Source organism: Mycteria americana, unplaced genomic scaffold, assembly GCF_035582795.1.
Source record: "Mycteria americana isolate JAX WOST 10 ecotype Jacksonville Zoo and Gardens unplaced genomic scaffold, USCA_MyAme_1.0 Scaffold_79, whole genome shotgun sequence".
In the NCBI taxonomy this organism is placed as follows: domain Eukaryota; kingdom Metazoa; phylum Chordata; class Aves; order Ciconiiformes; family Ciconiidae; genus Mycteria; species Mycteria americana.
In genome coordinates, this window is record NW_027445664.1 from 223,002 (window position 1) to 245,627 (window position 22,626).

A 22,626-nucleotide genomic window follows, 5' to 3' on the forward strand; every position below is an offset into this window, starting at 1 on the left:
CTCGTGCCTGGCAGTGCTCCTGCCCAGCACCTCCCGTGCCCGGTTGTCCTGGTTTCGGCTGGGATGGAGTTAATTTTCTTCCTCATAGCTGGCATCCTGCTGTGGTTTGGATTTCATTGTGCATCACTGCTTTTGTATATTCTTTTAGCATTATTATTATTATTATTATTATTATTATTATTATTATACTTTTCCCTTCCTTTTCTGTCCTGTTAAACTGTCTTTACCTCCAGCCATGAATTTTGCGCTTTTCCCCGATTCTCTCCCCTGTCCCGCTAGTTGGGGCGAGTCACCAACAGCTGTGGGGGTTAGCTGCCTGCCGGCTGAACCCACAACATCCCCACATGTTCCCACCACGTCCCCAGCTGTGGGGGATATGTGGGGATGTTGTGGTTTAACACGCCAGGACCCCGGCATGTCCATGGTCCCCATGTCCCCATGGTCCCAACTCCCCATGTCCCCTGGGTCCCCACACCCGGGCGGGTCCCCACTGACGATGCCACCCACCACAGGTGGAGCAGGAGATCTTCGGAGCCAGTGGGGCCGGGCGTGCGGTGCTGCTGGTGACGGGGCAGGTGGCCCTGGCCACGTGGGCGCAGCGGGTGGCCGTGCTGGAGCAGGGACGACTGCACGAGCTGGTGTCCCCTGGGGAGATCTGCGCCCCGGCAGACACTGCTGTTGTCTCACAAACGGAGTTCATTACCCGGAGTGCAACACCCGATACGCACACAGAGCCGAGATACCAGTTTATGTCAAGTTTTGCGCCAGCCCGGGTGCTGGGTGGGAGCTCCACAAAGCTAGCACACCGCTCGTTCATGCAGGTACAAGGTTTATACAGTCTAGTTATACGTATGCATAAGTAATTACACAAAGCAGCTTTCTATCGGTCTACATTTTCTCGTCTTATTCTTAAAGCTACAGTACTACTTTAATATTCTGCGCATGCCCAAAGGTGAGGGGTCTCTGCTTGGGCCGGGCTCTCCAGCTCAAGGGGAGGGACGTTTAGTATGAGGATAGTTCACGTGAGGGGGCTTCTTATCACACTTCTGCTAGTAGCTTCAGATTGTTCCCAAAACATCTTAATTCGCTTACCTATTGCTCCAGGATGTGTTTCACTTCCCAAGGACAATAATTTTGATTAGACGGTCCACGTTCCGGTCAGAATCCCCCCTATCAACTTTCCCTAAGTCCTGGCCTTCCACCAGCTCCTGATTGACTACAATTCCCCTCTTTGAGACTACCTAAGAACAGTCCTTAGATAAGTCTCACTTTCTCCTCAGATTGCTTAGCTAATGCTAAGCAGCACTTGCAGGTGCATTGTAGTAACACAGCTAGACATGCAAAGATATGATAATAATGTTATTGTTCCTAATATTATAAGAAAATACAACAATAATTCCCTTTGAACACAACCTATATGGGCTATGGATTCTATCTCAGTCCAAGTGCAGTTCATTTAATTCCGAGTCAGCTTCAATTTCAACGGTGCTGTTTCTCTCGATGTCCGCTCTTCCGGAGGGGAGGTTTTCACCCGTGTGTAGTGAATCCCAGAATCTATTCCTTTTACTTTCATAGCTGTGGCAGTAATTAGCAATACCAAATATGGTCCCTTCCAACGTTCTTTCAAAGGTTCGTCTTTCCAGGTTCGGACGTAGACTTGGTCTCCCTGTTGAAAGGAATGTACTGGAGCGTCTAGTGGAACGGGTGTTCTCTCATTCAGGTACCTGTGAAGGGAAGACAAAGTACGCCCCAACGACAGCAGGTATTCAGTCAGTATTTGGTCTCCACTGACATGCGTTTGATCACTCCTGCCTGTTAATTTATTCGCAGGATACAGTTTACCATACAGAATTTCAAAAGGACTAACCCCTTCCCTAACTCTAGGGGTAATCCTGATTCTTAGCAATGCTATAGGTAGACCTTCTATCCATTTCATTTGGCTTTCCTGGCATAATTTTGAAATTTGTCCCTTTAAAGTTTGATTCATCCGCTCTACTTTCCCGCCGGACTGCAGTCTCCAAGCGGTCTGGAAATTCCAATCAAACTGTAAAAACTTAGCAACCTCTTGTACAATTTTAGCAATAAAACGGGGCCCATTATGTGAGGCCACTCCTTCAGGGATGCCGAATCTAGGGATTCTTTCTTTCAACAGTACTCTGACTACCTCTCTAGCTTTGTTGGTTCGGCATGGGAAAGCTTCTGGCCGTCCCTAAAAGGTACCTACCAATATCAATAAGTATTTAATTTGATTACACCTAGGTAACTCAGAGAAATCTGTTTGCCAGTACTCCCCTGGAGTTTGTCCCCCTTTCACCGGTCCCGGAGGAGGTCTCCTCTGTATCTTTGGGTTGTTCTTGGAACATATCGAGCACTGCTTTACAATAGCATGAGCTAATTTTTGCATCCTTGGTCCTATGGCATATCGTCTGATGTCTGCTTTTACTGCATCTGCTCCCATATGGGTTTCTTGATGAGTCCTCTTTATTAATTCCCTCAGTAGTGGGGCAGTGACTATTATTTGTCCAGTATCACTTGTCCGCCATCCATCCTGGGTTTTGGCACAGCGTAGAAGTTTTGCTAATTGATTGTCCTTTTCTGAACATGTTGGGGGCTCCAGTAAAATTCTTCCAGTCGGAATTAAAGCCCCCACCTTAGAATCTGTCAAAGCTGCCCTTTGTGCTGTCTCGTCAGCTTTTCGATTTCCACTAAGGATATCTGTTTGTCCTTTCTCATGGGCTTTACAGTGTATTACAGACGCCTCCTTTGGCTCGAGAACGGCCTGTAATACCTCTAAAATTGCCTTTCCATGTTGAATTGGAGTTCCTTGGGAAGGTAACAGTCCTCTTTCTTTCCATACGGCTCCACGGGCATGTCCCACTCCAAAGGCGTATTTTGAGTCCGAATACACGTTTACTCTCCTATTTTCAGACAATTCCAGCGCTCTGTTTCCGGCAACCATCTCCGCCTTCTGTGCTGATGTATTAACAGGTCTTTTGCCCTGTGAAACTTCAAAACCTGGGTATTCCACAGGTGTTTTGCCCAATCTGAGCTTTCTTTTGTGATACTCTGTATCCCAAAAAATTTAACAGATTGATGGTGGCTCTTTTGCATTCTTGTTCCGAGGCGGTCCCTATGAGTATATCATCTACATACTGTAGTAAAGTAAGAGAAGGATGCTCACCTTGCCAGTCTTCCAGTTCTTTAGCTAGTACGTTACCGAACGAGGTAGGGCTATTCTTACATCCCTGGGGTAGCACGGTCCAGCAGAGGTGGACTTTTCTTCCGGTGGCTGGACTTTCCCCTTCGAACGCAAACAATTCCTGACTTTCCTCTTCCAGAGGTACACAAAAGAAAGCATCCTTCAAACCCAGTACTGTAAAATAAACATTATTCTCAGGTATTGATGATAACAGAGTGTATGGATTTGGAACTACCAGATGCACATCAGCTGTAATCCAGTTAATTTCTCTGAAATCCTCTACCAACCGATACTCCTGTCTTTGGGGCTTCCTGACAGGCAAAATTGGAGTATTATATTCAGACTGGCATTCTCTTAATAGTCCACACTGAATAAAGGCATTTATCAATGGTTCCAAACCTATTCTAGCTTCCAACTTAATAGGATCTTGTCTTTTTCTTACCGGTTGTGCTCTGGGTTTCAATTCAAGTTTTACCGGTACAGCATTTTTTGCTCTTCCCGGTCTCTTGGTTGCCCATACTGTAGGTATGACAGCGTCCAGGATTTCCTCTGGGATGTTGATATTCTCCTGTTGCTTTGCAGTCAATAAAGAAAATTGTGCTTTCCAGGCAGTTTCCTTTGGTAGATGTAACTGACTGCATGTAACATGACTTGCAACGGGGATAGACCCAGGGTTGCTACCCTGGCTCCTACCTCTGCCTCTGTCATTTTGTGGAGCTACCACCTAGTATCCGGTCTTGCACAAAACCAGAAATAAATCGGTATCTCGGCTCCGTGCACGTATTGGGTGTTGCACACCGGGTAACGAACTCCGTTTGTGAGACAACAATAGCAGACATACCTTCTCAGCACCCGTCTGCGTGGCCTCAGAGTCGGAGACCTTCTCAAGGCCTGTCTGCGTGGCCTCAGAGCAGGTGACTACCTTCTCAGTGCCCCTTTGCAAGGTCTCAGAGCAGGAGACATGCCTGGACTGCTGGGATGGAGGGCCATCAGCTCTTCAGGAGGGGTAGGCAGGGCAGGTGAGGTGGAGGAGTTGCACTGCATAGAAGAGAGAGGTTTGGCCGCACAGCCCTTATAGCTGGGGATGACGTGGTCGAGAGCCTCTGGGTGAGGCTTATCATAGAATCGGAGAATGCTTTGGATTGGAAGGGACCATCTAGTCCAAGGCCCCTGCAAGAGCAGGGACATCTTCAACTAGATCAGGTTGCTCAGAGCCCCATCCAATGTGACCTTGAATGTTTCCAGGCATGGGGCCTCCACTACCTCTCTGGGCAACCTGTTCCATGGCCTCACCACCCTCATTGTAAAAAATTTCTTTCTTAAATCCAGTCAAATCTGCCCGCCCTTAGTTTAAAACCATTGCTGCTTGTCCTGTCACAACAGGCCCTGCTAAAATGTCTGTCCCCGTCTTTCCTATAGGCCCCCTTGAAGTACTGGAAGGCTGCTAGAAGGTCTCCCCACAGCCTTCTCTTCTCCAGGCTGAACAACCCCAACTCTGTCAGTCTGTCCTCGTAGGAGAGGTGCTCCATCCCTCGCATCATTTTCATGGCCCTCCTCTGGACCCGCTCCAACACCTCCATGTCCTTCTTGTCCTGAGGGCTCCAGAACTGGATGCAGTACTCCAGGTGGGGTCTCACCAGAGCAGAGTAGAGGGGCAGAATCCCCTCCCTCGACCTGCTGGCCACGCTTCTTTGGATGCAGCCCAGGATACAGTTGGCCTTCTGGGCTGCGAGCGCACGTTCCTGGCTCATGTCCAGCTTTTCGTCCATCAGTACCCCCAAGTCCTTTTCCGCAGGGCTGCTCTCAATCACATCATCCCCCAGCCTGTATTGAAAGCAAGGAATGTCCCGACCCAGGTGTAGGACCCTGCACTTGGCCTTGTGGAACCTCATGAAGTTCACACAGGCCCACTTCTCCAGCTTGTCCAGGTGCCTCTGGATGACATCCCATCCTTCTGGCGTGTCAGCTGCACCACTCAGAAGCATTAGGGAGATGGAAGGCAAAGCAGAGGGCACAGTGGGTGTCCGCTGCCCATCACCCAGCCAGGGTGACAGCACCGATGAGTTATTCCACGGGCAATTAGGAGAGACCTCTGGATCGGTCGCCCTTGGCCTTACGGAGACTTCAACGTCCCAGGCATCAGCTGGGAATGCCATACTGCTGGGACAAGCAGGTCTGGGAAATGCCTGGAGTCTGTGGAAGAGGACTTCTTGTCACAAGCACTCAGTGACCCAACTAGGAGAGATGTCCCTCAAGACTTGTTCTGTGTGAAGGGAGAAGGCCTTGTTGGAGACGTCAGGGTCGGTGGCTGTCTTGGCCACAGGGATCATGAAACGGTTGAGTTTACGGGCGTGCTGGTCAGCAGCAGGCTCAACAGGAGTCAGCAGTGTGTCCTGGCAGCCAGGAGGGCAAACTGCATCCTGGGGTGTCCCCATCCCTGGTCCTGGTGCATCAAACATGGCATCATCAGCTGGTCAAGAGAGGGCATTGTCCCACTGGATTCAGCATCAGCGCAGCTGCTCCTGCAGCACTGTGTGCACTGCCAGGCCCCACCATTTGAAAAGGACCTGAAGGGCCCTGAACTCCTCCAGAGGAGGGCAACCAAGCTGGTGCCAGGGCTGGAAGGCATGTCCTCTGAGCAGCAGCTGAGGACTTTGGGCTTGCCTAGTTTGGAGAGGAGGAGGCTGAGGGGCCACCTGAGGAGGGGATGCAGACAGGGAGGTGCTGATCTCTTCTCCCTGGGATCCCAGGGACAGGATGCCTGGGAATGGTTCAAAGCTGCACCAGGGGAGGTTCAGACTGGACATGAGGAAGCAGTTCTTTACCAAGAGGCTTCCTGGAGAGGCGGTTGATGCCCCCAGCCTGGCAGGGTTTGAGAGGCATTTGGACAAGGCCCTTAATACACTTGTGGGCAGCCCTGAAGCAGTCAGGCAGCTGGATGAGATGATCACTGGAGGCCCCTGCCAAGTAGTCTCTTCTCATTTCTCAGCACTCACCTACATGGCCTAAGAGCAGGAGAGCTTCTCAGTGCCCATTTGCATGGTGCCAGTGCAAGAGACCTCATTGACTGTGTTGCACCAGAGGAAGAGACTTTCTCAGGGCCCATCTGCATGGCCTCAGAGCACAAGAGCTTCTTGTCAGTGCACGTCTCCTTGGCACCAGAGCAGGAGACCTCCTCAGTGTCCATGTGCATGGCCTGAGAGCACAAGAGCTTCTTCTCAGCACCCAGCTGCATGGCCTCAGAATAGGAGAGCTTCTCAGTGCCCATTTGCATGGTGCCAGTGCAAGAGACCTCATTGACTGTGTTGCACCAGAGGAAGAGACTTTCTCAGGGCCCATCTGCATGGCCTCAGAGCACAAGAGCTTCTTGTCAGTGCACGTCTCCTTGGCACCAGAGCAGGAGACCTCCTCAGTGTCCATGTGCATGGCCTGAGAGCACAAGAGCTTCTTCTCAGCACCCAGCTGCATGGCCTCAGAATAGGAGAGCTTCTCAGTGCCCATTTGCATGGTGCCAGTGCAAGAGACCTCAGTGACTATGTTGCACCAGAGGAGGAGACTTTCTAAGGGCCCAGCTGCATGGCCTCAGAGAACAAGAGCTTCTTCTCAGGGACTGGATCACCTCAGAGCAGGAGACCTTCTCAGTGTCCATCTGCATGGCCTCAGAGCACAAGAGCTTCTTCTCAGTGCCCATTTGTGTGGTGCCAGTCCAGAGACCTCAGCGACCACCGGTGTTGCACCAGAACAGGAAGCCTTCTTCTCAGTGCACAGCTCTGTGGCCTCACAGCACAAGACCATCTGGCCAGCACCTCTCTGCGTGGCCTCAGAGGAGGAGACCATCTCAGCACCCTTCTGGGTGGCTGTGGTGGGTTGAACTTTGCTGGCCACCAGGTGCCCACCCAGCTGCTCTATCATCACTCTAACTACCTCCACTGGCAAAAAAGACTCCACTCAGGGAAATTAATGTACTTTATTGCCAATCAAATCACAGCAGGGTAACAAGAAATGAAACCAAACCTTAAAAGCCCTTGCCCCCACCCCTCCCTTCTTCCTGGGCTCACTTTCACACCCAATTTCTCTACCTCCTCCCCCCCAGCGGCACAGGGGGAGGGGAATGGGGGTTGCAGTCAGTCCATCACATGTTGTCTCCACTCCTCCTCCTTCCTCCTCCTCACACTCTTCCTCTGCTCCAGCATGGGGTCCTCTGCAAAATTGTCCACCATGGGTCCTTCAGGGTGCACCCACCTCCTCCGGCAGGAGGTCCTCCAGGGGCTGCAGGTGGGTATCATCTGCTCCACCCATGGCTCTCCATGGGCTGCCAGGTGGAGAGCACAAGAGCTTCTTCTCAGTGCCATGGTTGGCACTGAGTTGGCACATGGTTGGCACTTGGAGAGCCATGGCCTGGTGCCATGGCTCTCCAAGACAGCCTGCCTCACCATGGTCTTCAGCACAGGCTGCAGGGGAATCTCTGCTCTGGCGCCTGGAGCACCTCCTGGCCTCCTTCTCCACTGGCCTTGGTGTCTGCAGAGTTGCCTCTCTCTTGGTGTCTGCAGAGTTGCCTCTCTCTTGGTGTCTGCAGAGTTGCCTCTCTCTTGGTGTCTCTCTCCCAGCCACTGTTGCACAGCAGTTTTTTTCCTCCCCTTCTTAAATATGTGATCCCAGAGGCGCTACCACCATCACTGATGGGCTCAGCTTTGGCCAGTTGGCTAATGTCAACCCCGCTCCTCCCCCGCTACCAAACCCTTGGTTCCCATCAGAGCTTGGGGCTTGCTGCAGAGATATGGCCGGTTCTGTGAGCAGCTTGAACTCCTGAGGTCACGGTCATTAAGGAACAGACAAGGTTCTTGGCCCCGCACCTGGATCCTGCAACAAGAAGGAAAGACACCACTGGTAACATCAGGTTAGCGGTTGTCTCCTGGTGCTTGAGGAGACAAGGGCTGCCTGCAAGGGACAGTCCCAGCAAGACATGGCCCACCAGGCCCCTGCCCATCCCACTGCAGGACGGTCACCCCACGGCACCGGGTCGCGATGGGACTCACGTGTCATTGAAGCTGCTGCCGTCCACCCACTCCAAGTGCTCGCCCTGTCTCCGCAGCCCAAGCCAGTAATCAATGTTGCCCTTGACACGCAAGAGAAACTCCTGGGGAGGAAAGAGAGAAGCCAACAGTCAGGAGCTGCTGCCAGCCCCACGCTGGTCCCTGCTGGCCTCGCAGGCAGCCCCAGCCCCGCACCGCTGCCACCGGCCAGGGGATGGCAGCAGCTCCCACCCAACAGTGTTGCTCTGCTCTGCCAGAGCTCTGCTCAGGGCCCAGCTGAGCACCACGGGTGGGCAGACATAGCCTGGGCTCCCCGCTGCACCCCACACCTCCCTCCAAGGCCCCAGGGCAGAGCTGCATCTCTGTCCCTACAGGCACCTCTTGCCTGCCCAGCACCAACCCCAGCTACTGCCCCCAACCCAGACTCCCCCCCTTTCACCCCCACGCAGCCACAACAGCCCCTCACTCACCATTTCCCAGTCCCTCTTGAGCACAGCCAGTGAGGACCCACGCAAGGAGCACTGCTTGCGGCTCCACTCCCAGCTCCCCTCCTCCTTTGAGAGGTAGTAGCAGACATTGCGGTACCCAACCCAGTCGTCGGGACACGGCAGCACCTGAGCCACAGGCAGACCTGCATTCTCTTCACACCTTCCTGCTGGAAAGGGAAGGGGAGAAGGTCAGAGGATTCCGCTCCACAGGGACCAGGGGACACAGCTCCATAGCGCAGGGAAGGAAACAGTCCCAGGCTCCCCCCACAGGGATCCTCAATTTGCTGCCAGGGACCTACAGGGAGCAGACACCCCAGGGCTTAACAGCCTGCCCCACAGCACGGCTGGGGGTGTCCCTGCTCCTCCCCAGGACCCCTGGCACAGGGCAGGAGCACAGCCAGCCTGAGGGCCTGGCCCCACCATGCTCCCCCCACCAGCCTGGGCCTCATGCACCCACACTTGCCCCAGCCTGGAGGGGAAGGGGCCGCATCTGCAAGGGCAGCTGCTCCTCCCTTACCTGATACTACAGCAAGAGCCACAGCCAAAGCCAGCACCAGAACCACGAGCACAGCCAGCACCAGGGCCCATGCTGGATGGAGTGCACAGCACTGGCCTGGAGAAGGAAAAAGCCACTCACAGTGAGGATGGCACTGTCCCAGAGCAGGCACAGCCTTGGCATCCCTGCCACCCCCCACACAAGCTCCCTGGGGAACACAGGGGGGACCCCCCAAGGGACAGCCTGCAGCAGGAGAGCTGCCGACAGATGGAGATGGGGTGGGGGGCTGCTACAGACCACCCAATGAGGACCAAGCAGAAGACAAGCCCTTTCCAGACAGCTGGAAGAAGCCTCACACTTGCCAGCCCCAGTCCTCGTGGGGTGACACCGCCACAGGGACAGTGTTCCCTCCCTACAGGCCACAGGGCTGGCTCTACACTCACCCAGAACTCTGCGTGTCCTTACGGCTTTATCCCCAGGCACCCCTGGACCCAGGGGCTCCTGCATGTTCCCATCGTCATTGCAGAATCCGTTCTCCTCCCCTTGTCCCACAGGAAACAGAGACGTGGAATCATTTTGCCTGTGATAAGCAAGGGCTTGCGCCCAAGGCATTGCAACAGCTGGCAAAGCCTTTTTTAAGCCAGGCTTCGATCCAGTTTTACCACAGCAGCTGGTACCATCGTGTTGGGAGACTGCGGAGAACATGATGAGAACGCAGCACACCGGGACGTTTAGTTCCGTTACCAGGATGCAGCCACGCTTGGCTTCCGCAGATCAGCTGTGGCCCTGCGGCGACACCCACGCTCAGGAAGGTGATGGCAGCACAGCCCCGCCCTGTCCGTGCTGCCCCTGTAAGGCTGCAGCCTGTCCCCAGCACCCAGCCAGCACCCTGGGAGACAAACACAACGTCAGTGAGCTCAGGCACCAGCCCGCAGCCCCCAGCAGAGCCAGCACCCTCCCCACCACCCTGCACACACCCTTGCCAGACAGGCTGCAAGGCACTCGCTGCCTGGGAGCATCCCCGTAACCACCTCTGCGGACACAGGAAGGAAGTGCCAGTAGCCACAGAGGAAGGCAGGAACTGGGTGCGCCTGGCAGGACAAGGCACCCCAGAGGCCCCCAGACACCCAGACTAGAAGCTCAGCATATCCTTAACAGGCCCAGACATGTCAAGGATACCGAGTCAAAGTCGCTGCAAAGCGCCCCACTCCCATCTGAACACAGGATACCGAGGTTTGGTCTTGCCTGGCTTTTACAAATGCATGAGCTCACAGGGTTAAGGGGGGACAGGAGGGCAGGGCTGCTCTCCTGCAGCCCCTGGGCATCCCAGAGTCTGCTCAGCTGGCAGAGCTCCAGCTGGTAGCTGGGCACCCACAACATTTAGTAGGGCCCGTAGCAACAGAACGTTCAGGGTCGGGTGGGACGGGGCTCTGAGGAACCTGCTCTAGCTGAAGAAGTCCCTGCCCGGGGCAGGGGGGCTGGACTAAATCAGCTTGAAACGCCCCTTCCACCCCAACCACTCCGTGAGTCTGTGATCACAGACACCGACGCCTACGGGGGTACGGCTGGGGCCCCTCAGCAGCTCCCACACCGCCGAGCTGAACGACGGCGAGCTGAAGGAAAGCCTCCGCAGGGACCCTCCTCTCCTACACGATCCACAAGCCCAACGCCCGGGAACCGCCGCCTGCGGGCACAGCACACGGCCAGCACCGGCTGAGCCCCCGCAAGGGATCACGCCACTCACCCCAGGGGCGCTGGGGGGGACGGGACCTGCGCCAAGCAGCTCCCGCCACGCCGGCACCTCACAGCGTTCCCAAGCCCGGCACGGCCCAGGGCACAGCGGCGAGGGGGACGCCACAACCGGCCGCTCCCGCACCGGCCCCACCACACGGCCAGCGCCAGCCCGACAGGCTCCCTTCACCACGGACCCCCACGCACCCGCCGCCCGCTCCCTACCTCCGCCGGGGCCCGCCCCGAGCGCTGCCGCTGCCCCGCCGGGATCCGGACGCTCCCGAGCCCCTCACGGCCCCGCGCTGCTCTGACAGAAAACACTCGCGGCCGCCGCCTTTCGAGGCCTGGCGCGGCCCGCCCACCGCTCTGCCCAATCAGCGCGCGAGAGCGAGGAGTGGCGGGGCAGGCAGCCAATCGCGGCGACGCCCCTTTGTAAACCCCTCCGCGTGAGGCGGCGCGTGTGTAAAGGGACGCGGTGCTGCCCTATCCTTCCGCCCAGGCGCTCTAGTTTGGCCGGAAACGTGGTCGTTTTGCACCCACACCGACATGGGCGGGTGCAGGACACCCCCAATGCCAGCAGCCGAGGCTGCTGCCATGGCTCCAGGCCGTTTCCCTGCTCGTGCGGGGCGAGCAGCCCCTGGCAATGCCCGCTCCCGGCTCCCTCAGGCCGTTTCCCCCATTTTTGGGGAGCGAGGGGCGCTGGGGGGGGGGGTTTGAGATGGAAGCCCCCTTGCCTCACCAGTGTATCAGTCAGCTGTAGAGTATAAAAGCCTACTAACTGGGTTAATACGCGTTATTTCACACCATACGCTGCGATGCAATGGGGTAGTGGAATTTTCCTGGAGATTTTGGTATGAAATAAAGCAAATTAAGGAGGGGCCGGCACCTGGAAAGAAAGACGTTGCTTCTCAGGAGCTTGGAGCTGCCCGTGGAGATAAGGGATCGCCCTGGATAATCCCGATGCTGCCAGCATGTGCCCCCCCGCCACCTCCTTGAAACCCTCCCGGCATCATGGATAATTGATTACAGCAAGACCGAGCCCGGGGACGTGGGCATCAATGTGGTGCAATGAATGCTGAAAAACAGTCGCTTTGCGATGTTTTATGGGGATTAGTAATCGTTGGTGTTGGTGTTAGTCATGGAGGTGTCGTGGGTTAGTGGCAGGAGTCCCAGGACTGGAGTGGTGGGACAGAGAGCCATCAACTCTTCAGGAGGGCAGGCGAGGGATGTAAGGGAGAGGTTTGGCCACACAGGCCTTACAGTTGGGGATGACATGGTCGAGAGCCTGCGGGTGAGGATTAGGGGAAGACAAAGCAGATGGCAGAGTGGGTGTCCACTACCCATCGCCCAGACAGGGTGACAGCACCAATGAGAATTAGGAGAAATCTGTGGATTGGTCACCGTTGGCCTTATGGGAGACTTCAACGTCCCAGGCATTGGCTGGGAATGCCGTACTGCTGGGACGAGCAGGTCTGGGAAATGCCTGGAGTGTGTGGAAGATGACCTCTTGTCACAAGTCCTGAGTGATATCCACCCTGCAGCCTGTGGTGAAGACCGTGGTGAGGCAGGCTTTCCCCCTGCAGCCCATGGAGGTCCACGGTGGAGCAGATATCCACCTCCAGGCTGTGGAGGACCCCATGCCGGAGCAGGTGGATGCCCGAAGGAGGCTGTGACCCCGTGGGAAGCCTGTGCTGGAGCGGGCTCCTGGCAGGACCTGTGGGCCCATGGAAAGAGGAGCCCACGCTGGAACGGGTTTGCTGGCAGGACTTGTGACCCTGCGGGGAACCCATGCTGGAGCAGTTCATGAAGAACTGCAGCCCATGGAAGGACCCACGTTGGAGAAGTTCGCGGAGAACTGTCTCCTGTGGGAGGGAGCCCATACTGGAGCAGGGGAAGAGTGTGAGGAGGAAGGAGCAGCAGAGACAACGTGTGATGAACTGACCACAACCTCCATTCCCTGTCCCCCTGCAGCGCTGGGGGGAAGGAGGCAGAGAAATGGGGCATGGAGTTGAGCCTGGAAGAAGGGAGGGGTGGGGGGCAGGTGTTTTAAGGTTTGGTTTTATTTCTCGTTACCCTACTCTGATTTGCTTGGCAATGAATTATATTAATTTCCCTGATTTGAGTCTGTTTTGCCCGTGACGGTAGTTGGTGAGCGATCTCCCTGTCCTTATCTTGATCCTTTTGTGGTATTTTTCTCCCCCCTGTCCTGTTGAGGAGGGGGAGTGATAGAGCGGCTGGGTGGGCACCCGGCAGCCAGCCAGCGTCAACCCACCACAGTCAACTAGGAAAGGTGTCCTAGACTTCTTGTTTGTGGATAGAAGTATAGAATCCTTGAGGTTGGAAAAGACCTTTAAGAACACCGAGTCCAACTGTAAACTCAACACTGCCAAGCCCACCACTACACCATGTCCCTAAGCACCACATCTACACGTCTTTTAAATACCTCCAGGGGTGGTGACTCAACCCCTTCCCTGCCCAGCCTGTTCCAATGCTTGACAATGCTTTCAGTGAGGAAATCTTCCCTAATATCCACTCCAAACCTGTCCTGGCGCAACTTGAGGCCATTTCCTCTTGTCCTATCACTTGTCACTTGGGAGAAGAGACCGACCCCCACCTCCCTACAACCTCCTTTCAGGTAGTTGTAGAGACCGATAAGGTCTGCCGTCAGCCTCCTTTTCTCCAGGCTAAACAACCCCAGTTCCCTCAGCCGCTCCTCATCAGACTTGTGCTCCAGACCCTTCCCCAGCTTCTTTGCCCTTCTCTGGACGCGCTCCAGCACCTCAATGTCTTTCTTGTAGTGAGGGGTCCAAAACTGACCACAGTATTTTAGATGCGGCCTCACCAGTGCCGAGTGCAGGGGCACGGTCACTTCCCTAGTCCTGCTGGCCACCCTATTTCTGACACAAGCCAGGATGCTGTTGGCCTTCACAGTATCATTTAGGTGGGAAGTAGAGAAGGACTCGTGGGAGAGGTGATGGTCGGTGGCTGTCTTGGCCACAGGGATCGTGAAATGGTTGAGTTTACGGGGGCGCTGGTGGGCAGCAGGATCAATAGGAGCCAGCAGTGTGTCCTGGCAGCCAGGAGGGCAAACGGCATCCTGGGGTGCATCAAACGTGGCGCAACCAGCTGGTCAAGAGAGGGGATTATAGAATATCTGGAGTTGGAAGGGACCCATAAGGATCATGGAGTCCAACTCCCTGCTCCTCGCAGGACTACCTAACACTCATGTGACTCGTCCTTAATGTGACGTATTTGGCGTCACGATTTTACTTCCCCCTCCCCACAGGTGGGACGTGACACCATCCGCCCAGACCCCCAGATCTCTTTCCGCGGGGCTGCTCTCCAGCCTCTCGTCCCCCAGTTTGTACGTATAACCAGGATTACCCCGTCCTAGGTGCAGATTCCGGCTCTTGCTCTTGATAAATTCCAGACGGTTCATGATTGCCCAGCTCTGCAGTGTGCCCAGATCTCTCTGAAAACCCTCTCCCCTCCCCTCCCCTTCCATATTCCATGCGCCTGTGTCCTCCTTGCCGTGCCCCTGTGTCCCCCGCTGTGTCCCTGTACCCTCTCTGCCCTCCCACATCGCCTGCCCCCACGTCCCTGTGTCCTCCGTGTCCCCACACCCTCCTGGCCGTGTCCCCATGCCCGTTGCCCATGTTCCCATGTCATCCTGGACACATCCCTGTCCCTGTCTTTTGTGTCCCCAAGTCCTCCCCTCCATGTCCCCATGCCCTGCCATCTCCCCATGGCCTCCCTTGCCACGTCCCTGTGTCCCCTGCTGTGTCCCTGTATCCTCCCTGCCACATCCCCACGCTGGTCCCACGATGTCCCTGTGCCCTCCCACATCCCCCCACCATGTCCCTGTGTCCTCCATGTCCCCACACCTTCCCAGCGGTGTCCCCATGCCTGTTCCCCATGTCCCCACATCCTCCTGGATGCATCCCCATGCCTGTTCCCCACACCCTCCCCGCCATGTCCCCTCTGTGTCCCCAGGTCCTGCTGCGCTACTAGCCCAACATGACCAAGGCCGTGGGCTCCTCAGAGAAGATCTTTGAGTTCCTGGACCAGGAGGAGCAGGTGGCACCCACGGGGACGCTGGTGCCCGATGTCCTGCGGGGCCACGTCCAGCTTGAGGATGTCTGGTTCTCCTACCCTGAACACCAAGAGCCCGTCCTCAAGGTGGGCATGGGGACAGGGCAGGGGACGCGAGGACATGATGGGGGGAGATGGTGGGGAGGGCATGGGGACATGGACGTGGTGGGAGGGTGTGGGGACATGGCAGGGGGCCATGGGGACATGGCATGGGGACATAGAGGTGCTGTGAAGGGCGTTGGGACGTGGCATGGGGACACAGACTTGGTGGGGGCTTTGGACACATGGGGGTGGACAGAGGGACATGGTGGGGACATGGCAGGTGGACCTGGGGACATGGCATGGGGAGACAGGTGTGGTGGGGAGAATGTGGGGACATGGCGGGGGGCCATGGGGGCATGGTAGGGACATGGCGGGGGAACATGGGGACATGGTGGGGAGGGCATGGGGAGGACTGGGGACACTGGGGGAGGCGGCATGGGGGTGTCATGTCTGTCCCCCCAGGGCATGGCCCTGGAGCTGTGCCCCAGGGAGGTGCTGGCGGTGGTGACCCCCCCCGGGCAGGGAAGAGCACCCTGGTGTCCCTGGTCCTGTACCTGCACCCGCCGGGGACCAGGCAGATGCTGCTGGATGGTCACCCCCTCTCTGCCTACGAGAGCACTGCGCTGCCAGGTGTCACCACCGCCCCTGTCGCATGATGTCCCCAGTGGGTCCCCACTGCCACCCCCATGTCACCAGCCATCCCCACCATGGCCCTGCCACCACCCCCTGTCACCAGACATCCCTGCTGCATTCCCAGACATCCCTGCCATGTCCACGGGCCATCCCCACCATGTCCCCACCACTTCTCCCACCACGTCCTCTGCCATGTCCCCAGCCGTCGCCACCACGTCCCCAATGCATCCCTGCCATGTCACCCGCTGTGTCCCCAGCCATCTCTGCCACATCCCTGCCATGTCCCCTGCCACATCCCCGCTGAGTCCCCAGCCATCCCTGCCATGTCCCTGCCATGTCCCCAGCTGTCCATGCCACGTCCCTGACGTGTCCCCTGCCACATTCCCACTGAGTCCCCAGCCATCCCTGCCATGTCCCCTGCCGCATCCCTGCCACGTCCCTGCCGCATCCCTGCCACGTCCCTGCAGTGTCCTTGCCACGTCCCTGCAGTGTACCTGCCACATCCTTGTCACATCCCCCACCACATCCCCACCATGTCTCCACTGTGTCCCCAGCCACATCCCAGCCATGTCCCTGGAGCATCCTCTGCCACATCCTTGTCACGTTCCCTGCCAAGTCCCCATCGAGTCCCTACACAAACCTGCTGTGTCCCTGCCACATCCTCCTCATGTCCTCCACCATGTCTGCACCGAGTCCCCAGCCATCCCTGCCATGTCCCTGCCATGTCCCCGCCACGTCCCCGCCACGTCCACTGCCACATCCCCACCATGTCCCTGCCACTTCCCCAGCCATCCCTGTCATGTCCCTGCCGTGTCCCCAGCATATCCCCACCACATGCCCTGCCACATCCCCACCATGTCCCTGCCATGTCCCCTGCCATGTCCCCACTGTGTCCCCACCCATCCCAGCCACATCCTCACCATTTCCGCACCGCGTCCCCAGCCACATCCCCTGCCACATCCCCACCATGTCCCCGCTATGTCCCCAGCCACATCCCAGCCATGTCCCCACCCTTTCCCCTACCACATCCCCGCTGTGTGCCCAGCCACACCCTTGCCATGTCCCCTGCCACATCCCCGCTGTGTCCCCAGCCACACCCTTGCCATGTCCCCTGCCACATCCCTGCTGTGTCCCCAGCCACATCCCAGCCATGTCCCTGGAGCATCCTCTGCCACATCCTCCTCACGTTCCCTGCCAAGTCCCCATCGAGTCCCTACACAAACCTGCTGTGTCCCTGCCACATCCTCCTCATGTCCTCCACCATGTCTGCACCGAGCCCCAGCCATCCCTGCCATGTCCCTGCCATGTCCCCGCCACGTCCCCGCCACGTCCACTGCCACATCCCCACCATGTCCCTGCCACTTCCCCAGCCATCCCTGTCATGTCCCTGCCGTGTCCCCAGCATATCCCCACCACATCCCCTGCCACATCCCCACCATGTCCCTGCCATGTCCCCTGCCATGTCCCCACTGTGTCCCCACCCATCCCAGCCACATCCTCACCATTTCCGCACCGCGTCCCCAGCCACATCCCCTGCCACATCCCCACCATGTCCCCGCTATGTCCCCAGCCACATCCCAGCCATGTCCCCACCCTTTCCCCTACCACATCCCCGCTGTGTGCCCAGCCACACCCTTGCCATGTCCCCTGCCACATCCCCGCTGTGTCCCCAGCCACACCCTTGCCATGTCCCCTGCCACATCCCTGCTGTGTCCCCAGCCACATCCCAGCCATGTCCCTGGAGCATCCTCTGCCACATCCTCCTCACGTTCCCTGCCAAGTCCCCATCGAGTCCCTACACAAACCTGCTGTGTCCCTGCCACATCCTCCTCATGTCCTCCACCATGTCTGCACTGAGTCCCCAGCCATCCCTGCCACATCCCCACCATGTCCCTGCCACTTCCCCAGCCATCCCTGCCATGTCCCTGCCATGTCCCCGCCACGTCCACTGCCATGTCCCCGCCATGTCCACTGCCACATCCCCACCATTTCCCTGCCACTTCCCCAGCCATCCCTGTTATGTCCCCGCCATGTCCCCAGCGTGTGCCCACCACATCCCCTGCCACATCCCCACCATGTCCCCACTATGTCCCCAGCCACATCCCAGCCATGTCCCCACCCTTTCCCCTACCACATCCCCGCTGTGTGCCCAGCCACACCCTTGCCATGTCCCCTGCCACATCCCCGCTGTGTCCCCAGCCATACCCTTGCCATGTCCCCTGCCACGTTCCCGCTGGGTCCCCAGCCATCCCCATCATGTCCTTGCCACACCCCCACCATGTCCCCGCGGCATCGCCAGCCACATCCCTGCCACGTCCCTGCCACATCCTCGCCGAGTCCCCTGCCAACCCTGCCACATCCCCACCGTGTCCCCACTGTGTCCCCAGCCATCCCCTCCGCCACAGCTGGCTGCCATCCCCCAGGAGCCGGTGCTCTTCTCCCGCTCGCTCCACGCCAACATCGCCTACGGGCCAGGGAGCTGGAGCCGGGCGCAGGTGACGGTTGCAGCCCGCCGGACGGGTGCCCACGCCTTCATCACCCACCTGCCCCGGGGCTGTAGCAGAGGTAGGAGGCGTCCCCCCTTTCACCGTCCCTGTGTCCCACCCTGACCCCTGTCTTGTGCAGATGTGGGTGAGCTGGGGGCGCAGCTCTCTGGAGGACAGCGGCAGGGGGTGGCCATCGCTTGTGCCCTGGTGAGGGACCCCTGTGTCCCCGTCCTTGATGAGCCCGCGAGCGCCCTGGATGCCGAGAGCCAGCTGCAGGTGGGAGGTGACACCCGTGTCCCCTCGGTCCCCCTGTTCAGCAGCACCCTGGTCCCTGGGGGTCCCCCTGGGTCCCCTCTTTTTGTCGTCCCCTTGATCCCCAATTTCAGTGTCCCCTGGGTTGCTGGCCCCTGTACCCATGTGGTCCCCACTTCCAGTGTCCCCTTGGTCCCTGGTCCCCGTGTCCCCTGGGTCCCTGGTGCCCGGGTCTCCTTGCCCCCAGTCCTGCTGTTCCCTGGTCCCTGTGGCCCCTGGGATCCTCTCCCAGCAGCCCCCTAGTGCTGGGGGGGCCCCCCTGGATCCCCTCTCCTGTGTCCCCTGGGTCTCTGGTCCCCACGTCACCTTGGTCCTTGGTCCCTGGTCCCCTTGGTCCCCACTCCCCATGTCCCCTGGGTCCCTGCTCCCCGTGTCCCCTTGGTCCTTGGGCCCCATGTCCCCTGGGTCCCCACAGCCAGGGGTCCCCACTGATGATGCCACCCACCACAGGTGGAGCAGGAGATCTTTGGAGCCAGCGGGATGGGGCGTGCGGTGCTGCTGGTGACGGGGCAGGTGGCCCTGACCATGAGGGCGCAGTGGTGGCCGTGTTGAAGGGGGGATGACTGCACGAGCTGGGGTCCCCTGGGGAGCTCCTGCGCCCCGGCAGCCACTACTGGCACCAGCTGCAGGGCGGGGGACGGGGGGGGAAGGTGGGGGACAGGGACACGGGGAAGGAGAGTGAGGGACAGCAGGAGCTGGGGATAGGGACACCGGGAGCCAGCATGGGGACACCACGAGATGGGATAGGGCCACCAGGAGCAGGGATGGGGCCACCAAAAGTTGTGATAAGGGACAGTGAGAGCTGTGATGGGGGAGCGCGGGCGCCAGGCCAGACATGCTGCCACGTCCCTGCTGCGTGATGGTGACCACGGGGGCCAGCGGGTGACACCGGGTACCAGCGGGGCTGGTAACCGGCAGGGCTGGCCAATGGGACACAGAGCTTGAAATAAAGGCTGTTTGTACCCAGGATGCGTTGGGGAACCCTGGAGCTGGGAAGGGTAAGGGGCTGTAGGGATGGGGGATGCAGGGGTGGGGGGCTGAAATAGGGGTGCAGGGATGGGGGGTGCAGGGATTGGGGCAGCAATGGTGTGGCCAGGGGGGCCCCTCTGCCCCATTGGGACAGAAATTTGTACAAAATAAAGCAGAATTGCTTCGGAGAGGAACTGGCTGGGTTGCGAGGGGGTGGGGGAACAGTCTGGCCTGGCTGCGGGGTCTTGGGCACTCACCCTCCAGTTATCACTGCTGCCTTGGTGTGACGCGGCACTTGCCTCGGTGTGATATAATTAATCTGCCGGCCTCCCCCGCGTGATATCGCAGCCACGGTCCTTTCTACCCGAGAGGCTTCACTTGCTTGATTCCAGCACATCGTTCGCGTCAATGAATGAGCTGTGCGATGGCTGCAGTGGCAAGGTCCACCCCTCCATCGTGGGCCCGCCCGTACATTGTGTCTCTCCCCTGGCCCTCCAGGGGGGCTCTCCATGGGCCCATCGAGCTGTGAACAGCTCACAACAACGTGCCCAGTCCAGGTCTACCTGAACCAACAATTTTTGCCGCCTGGTCTACCTGCTCCGTGCGTTGATGTTCTCCAGGGGCATGGCTCTTGGACATCGACACGATGGACCTTTACACCCAGGGGCTCTACCCAGGCAGCAAGGTCCTGCTGCCATAACCCAGCAGCCCAGAGGGGCTACCTCTGTGACCATTGTTGTAGCCACCCCTAGGGGGCATTGGCCACCCTCAAGGAGTCAGTCCAGAGGCAGAGCACTGGCCACATTTCTCAGGCAGCAATCTCTAGGGCCAGCTGGGTGGCTTGGACTTGGGCAGCTTCCTCGAAGGACAAAAGATGGAGAGAGACTTTGTACCAAGGCCTGCAGTGACAGGGCAAGGGCCGTGGTTGGAAACGGCAAGAGGGGAGATTGAGATTGGACGTAAGAAATGTTTTACGATGAGGATGGTGAGAGGCTGGAACAGGTTGCCCGGAGAAGGTGTGGATGCTCCATCATTGGAAGTGTTCGAGGAGAGATCAGACGAGAGGAAACCGCCTCAAGTTGCGCCAGGGGACTTGCTGTGTCTCCTGTCACACTGCTGTGTGATACATCTCCTTATCTACAGCGGCCCACTGGTGCCCCTTTGGATCCTTGAAGCATCTTCACTTCCTTGAAGCATCCTACTTTCAACTCAATGCCAAGGATACACAGAGCCTCTGGACCGGTCACTTCTCCCACTTGTTTCCCATTGGGCTCCCCTCAGCTCCCACCGTGGCAATTGGGATCCCCCCGTCACTCTGGAAATCCAGATGTGTCCTGTCCCCTTGTACCCCGATGCCATTAGGGGTCACTGTGCACCAGTGTCCAGCAGGGCCTGATACTTCCATGGGTCTGATGTGCCAGGCCATCGCATCCGTTTGTCCCTTTCTTCTGCCCAGCCGGAGGCAGGACCCCTAGTCCTGATCAGAGCATTCGTTACCCGACTGCTGCAATTGCAAAGCAGAAGCCTTTTCACCCCGAGAGGAGCCCCTGCCTCTCTTGTCCAGGCTACGCTGCAAGGACTAGTCACAGGTACGATCCTGCTACAGTCTGACACGCTCTTTCCGTGGTGCTGGGCGTGAGGTTCGACCCCACGTGGACATCTGTCCACTGGATCAGGATGAGAAGGAGGAGCCGTGTCCTCAGCCCATCTACTGCGCCTGGGGAATTGCTTGACGGCCACCGGAGCAGGAATCTTCCTGCATGGTCCCTTTTTAGCCGCTGTTCTTCCCCACAATTCTTGCACGTGGGCTTGCAGCACCGGGGTGGGTGCACCAGCACACTGCCACGTATCCCCTCCACGGGCACACAGACAGAGCCCTACGAGGTGGCATTTGCCCATGGTCCCCATTCCGCTGAGCAGGCTCCTGGTAGCTGAGATGCTGGCCTGTAGGCGCAAGGAGGGAGATTCTCCACCTTCTCTTCCAGCGGCCGGACCTTGGGGAACAGTCTGGCCACAGCTGAGACAAAGACCCATGGTGGCAAGGGGGAACAGAAGTTCTCCTTGAATCGCTGGCGCTGGCACACCAGTCCACGGACAGCTGGTGCCTCCGTGTCTGCCCAATCTGCCACGGCTGGGTTTCTGGCGCACGTCGGTGTGCTCCGTACAAACATCCGCCATAGAGACCGTGTGTGCCGGATGCCATCCCGATCTTTGGGGGCCCGATTATTGTCCGGGTCACTGTAGACCACCACAAATGCCCTCAGATACTGGATATCCTCCTCCCTGGTAGACCACTTACCTCACTGCGTTACAGGATCTTCCTTGAGAGGATACTTTGCCTTTGCACTCCAGAAGAGCCACCTCCAGAGGTGGCGGGTGGCTGCCCATCTTCTGACCCATCAATCCCACAGTCCCTAGCAATGCATCCCACTGCTGGGCTTCCCACCTTCTAGTTCCAGCCTGTGCGCTCCACCATCTCAGCCACAAATCCTAAACAGCGCACCATGCTGGGCTGCTAGGAAGAAAATCAACTCTATCCAGCCAAAACCAGTCCAGCCCTCGACCCGAGGCTGCGAGAGCAGCCCAGGCACGGGGAGAGGAGGCACAGCCCGCCGGAGGGTGGGGACCAGCATTTATTGTCTGCGCCCCGAAATGTACACACAGAGAAGAAATCAGTTACAACCTCAAAATTAAAAAAAAGAAGAGTAATAATTGCAGCGCCCAATTTTAAAAGCATCAGAAAAGAGGAATTTCACCCAGCCAGAGGAGCCACCAGCGTAGCCGGGGGTAGGCAGGCGCAGCGTGACAAGCTCTCTCTGCAGGCAGCTCCCAGCCTCCTCCAGCACCCCTCTGCGTCCAGCCGGAGAGAGGGCAGGGGCCGCATCCAGCCACGTGCCGGCCCCTCGTCAAGCGGTTAGGCGGTGAGCCCTGCAGGGATGGGAGGAGGAGACAGTGTCACCCAGGGCCACCTCCCTGTCCCCAACTCTTGGCTCTGGGGGTCTCGGTGCCCCCTCCCGCAGCCCGGTGTTGCTCTGGCTGTGGGTCCCACTGAGAGAGAGAGGCATCAGCACCCACCACGCTTCGCCACCAGGCTCGGGGGCTCCCCAGAGCGCAGCGGCTCCCACCCACAGCCCCTCCCAGACCG

The 22,626-nt window shown here is 58.1% G+C and overlaps 1 protein-coding gene across 1 annotated transcript; it reads right to left on the bottom strand.

Moving 5' to 3' along the window:
- Positions 1 to 7,817: 7,817 nt before the first annotated feature.
- LOC142404158 (C-type lectin domain family 2 member D-like) lies at positions 7,818 to 10,131 on the bottom strand. Its single transcript, XM_075490611.1, has 5 exons — positions 9,660 to 10,131; positions 9,238 to 9,333; positions 8,703 to 8,887; positions 8,236 to 8,336; positions 7,818 to 8,059 (listed from the first exon to the last, which is right to left on the bottom strand). Exons 1-5 carry the CDS (start codon positions 9,919 to 9,921, stop codon positions 7,909 to 7,911), a joined length of 795 nt encoding a protein of 264 aa, XP_075346726.1. The 5' UTR covers positions 9,922 to 10,131; the 3' UTR covers positions 7,818 to 7,908.
- Positions 10,132 to 22,626: the final 12,495 nt, after the last annotated feature.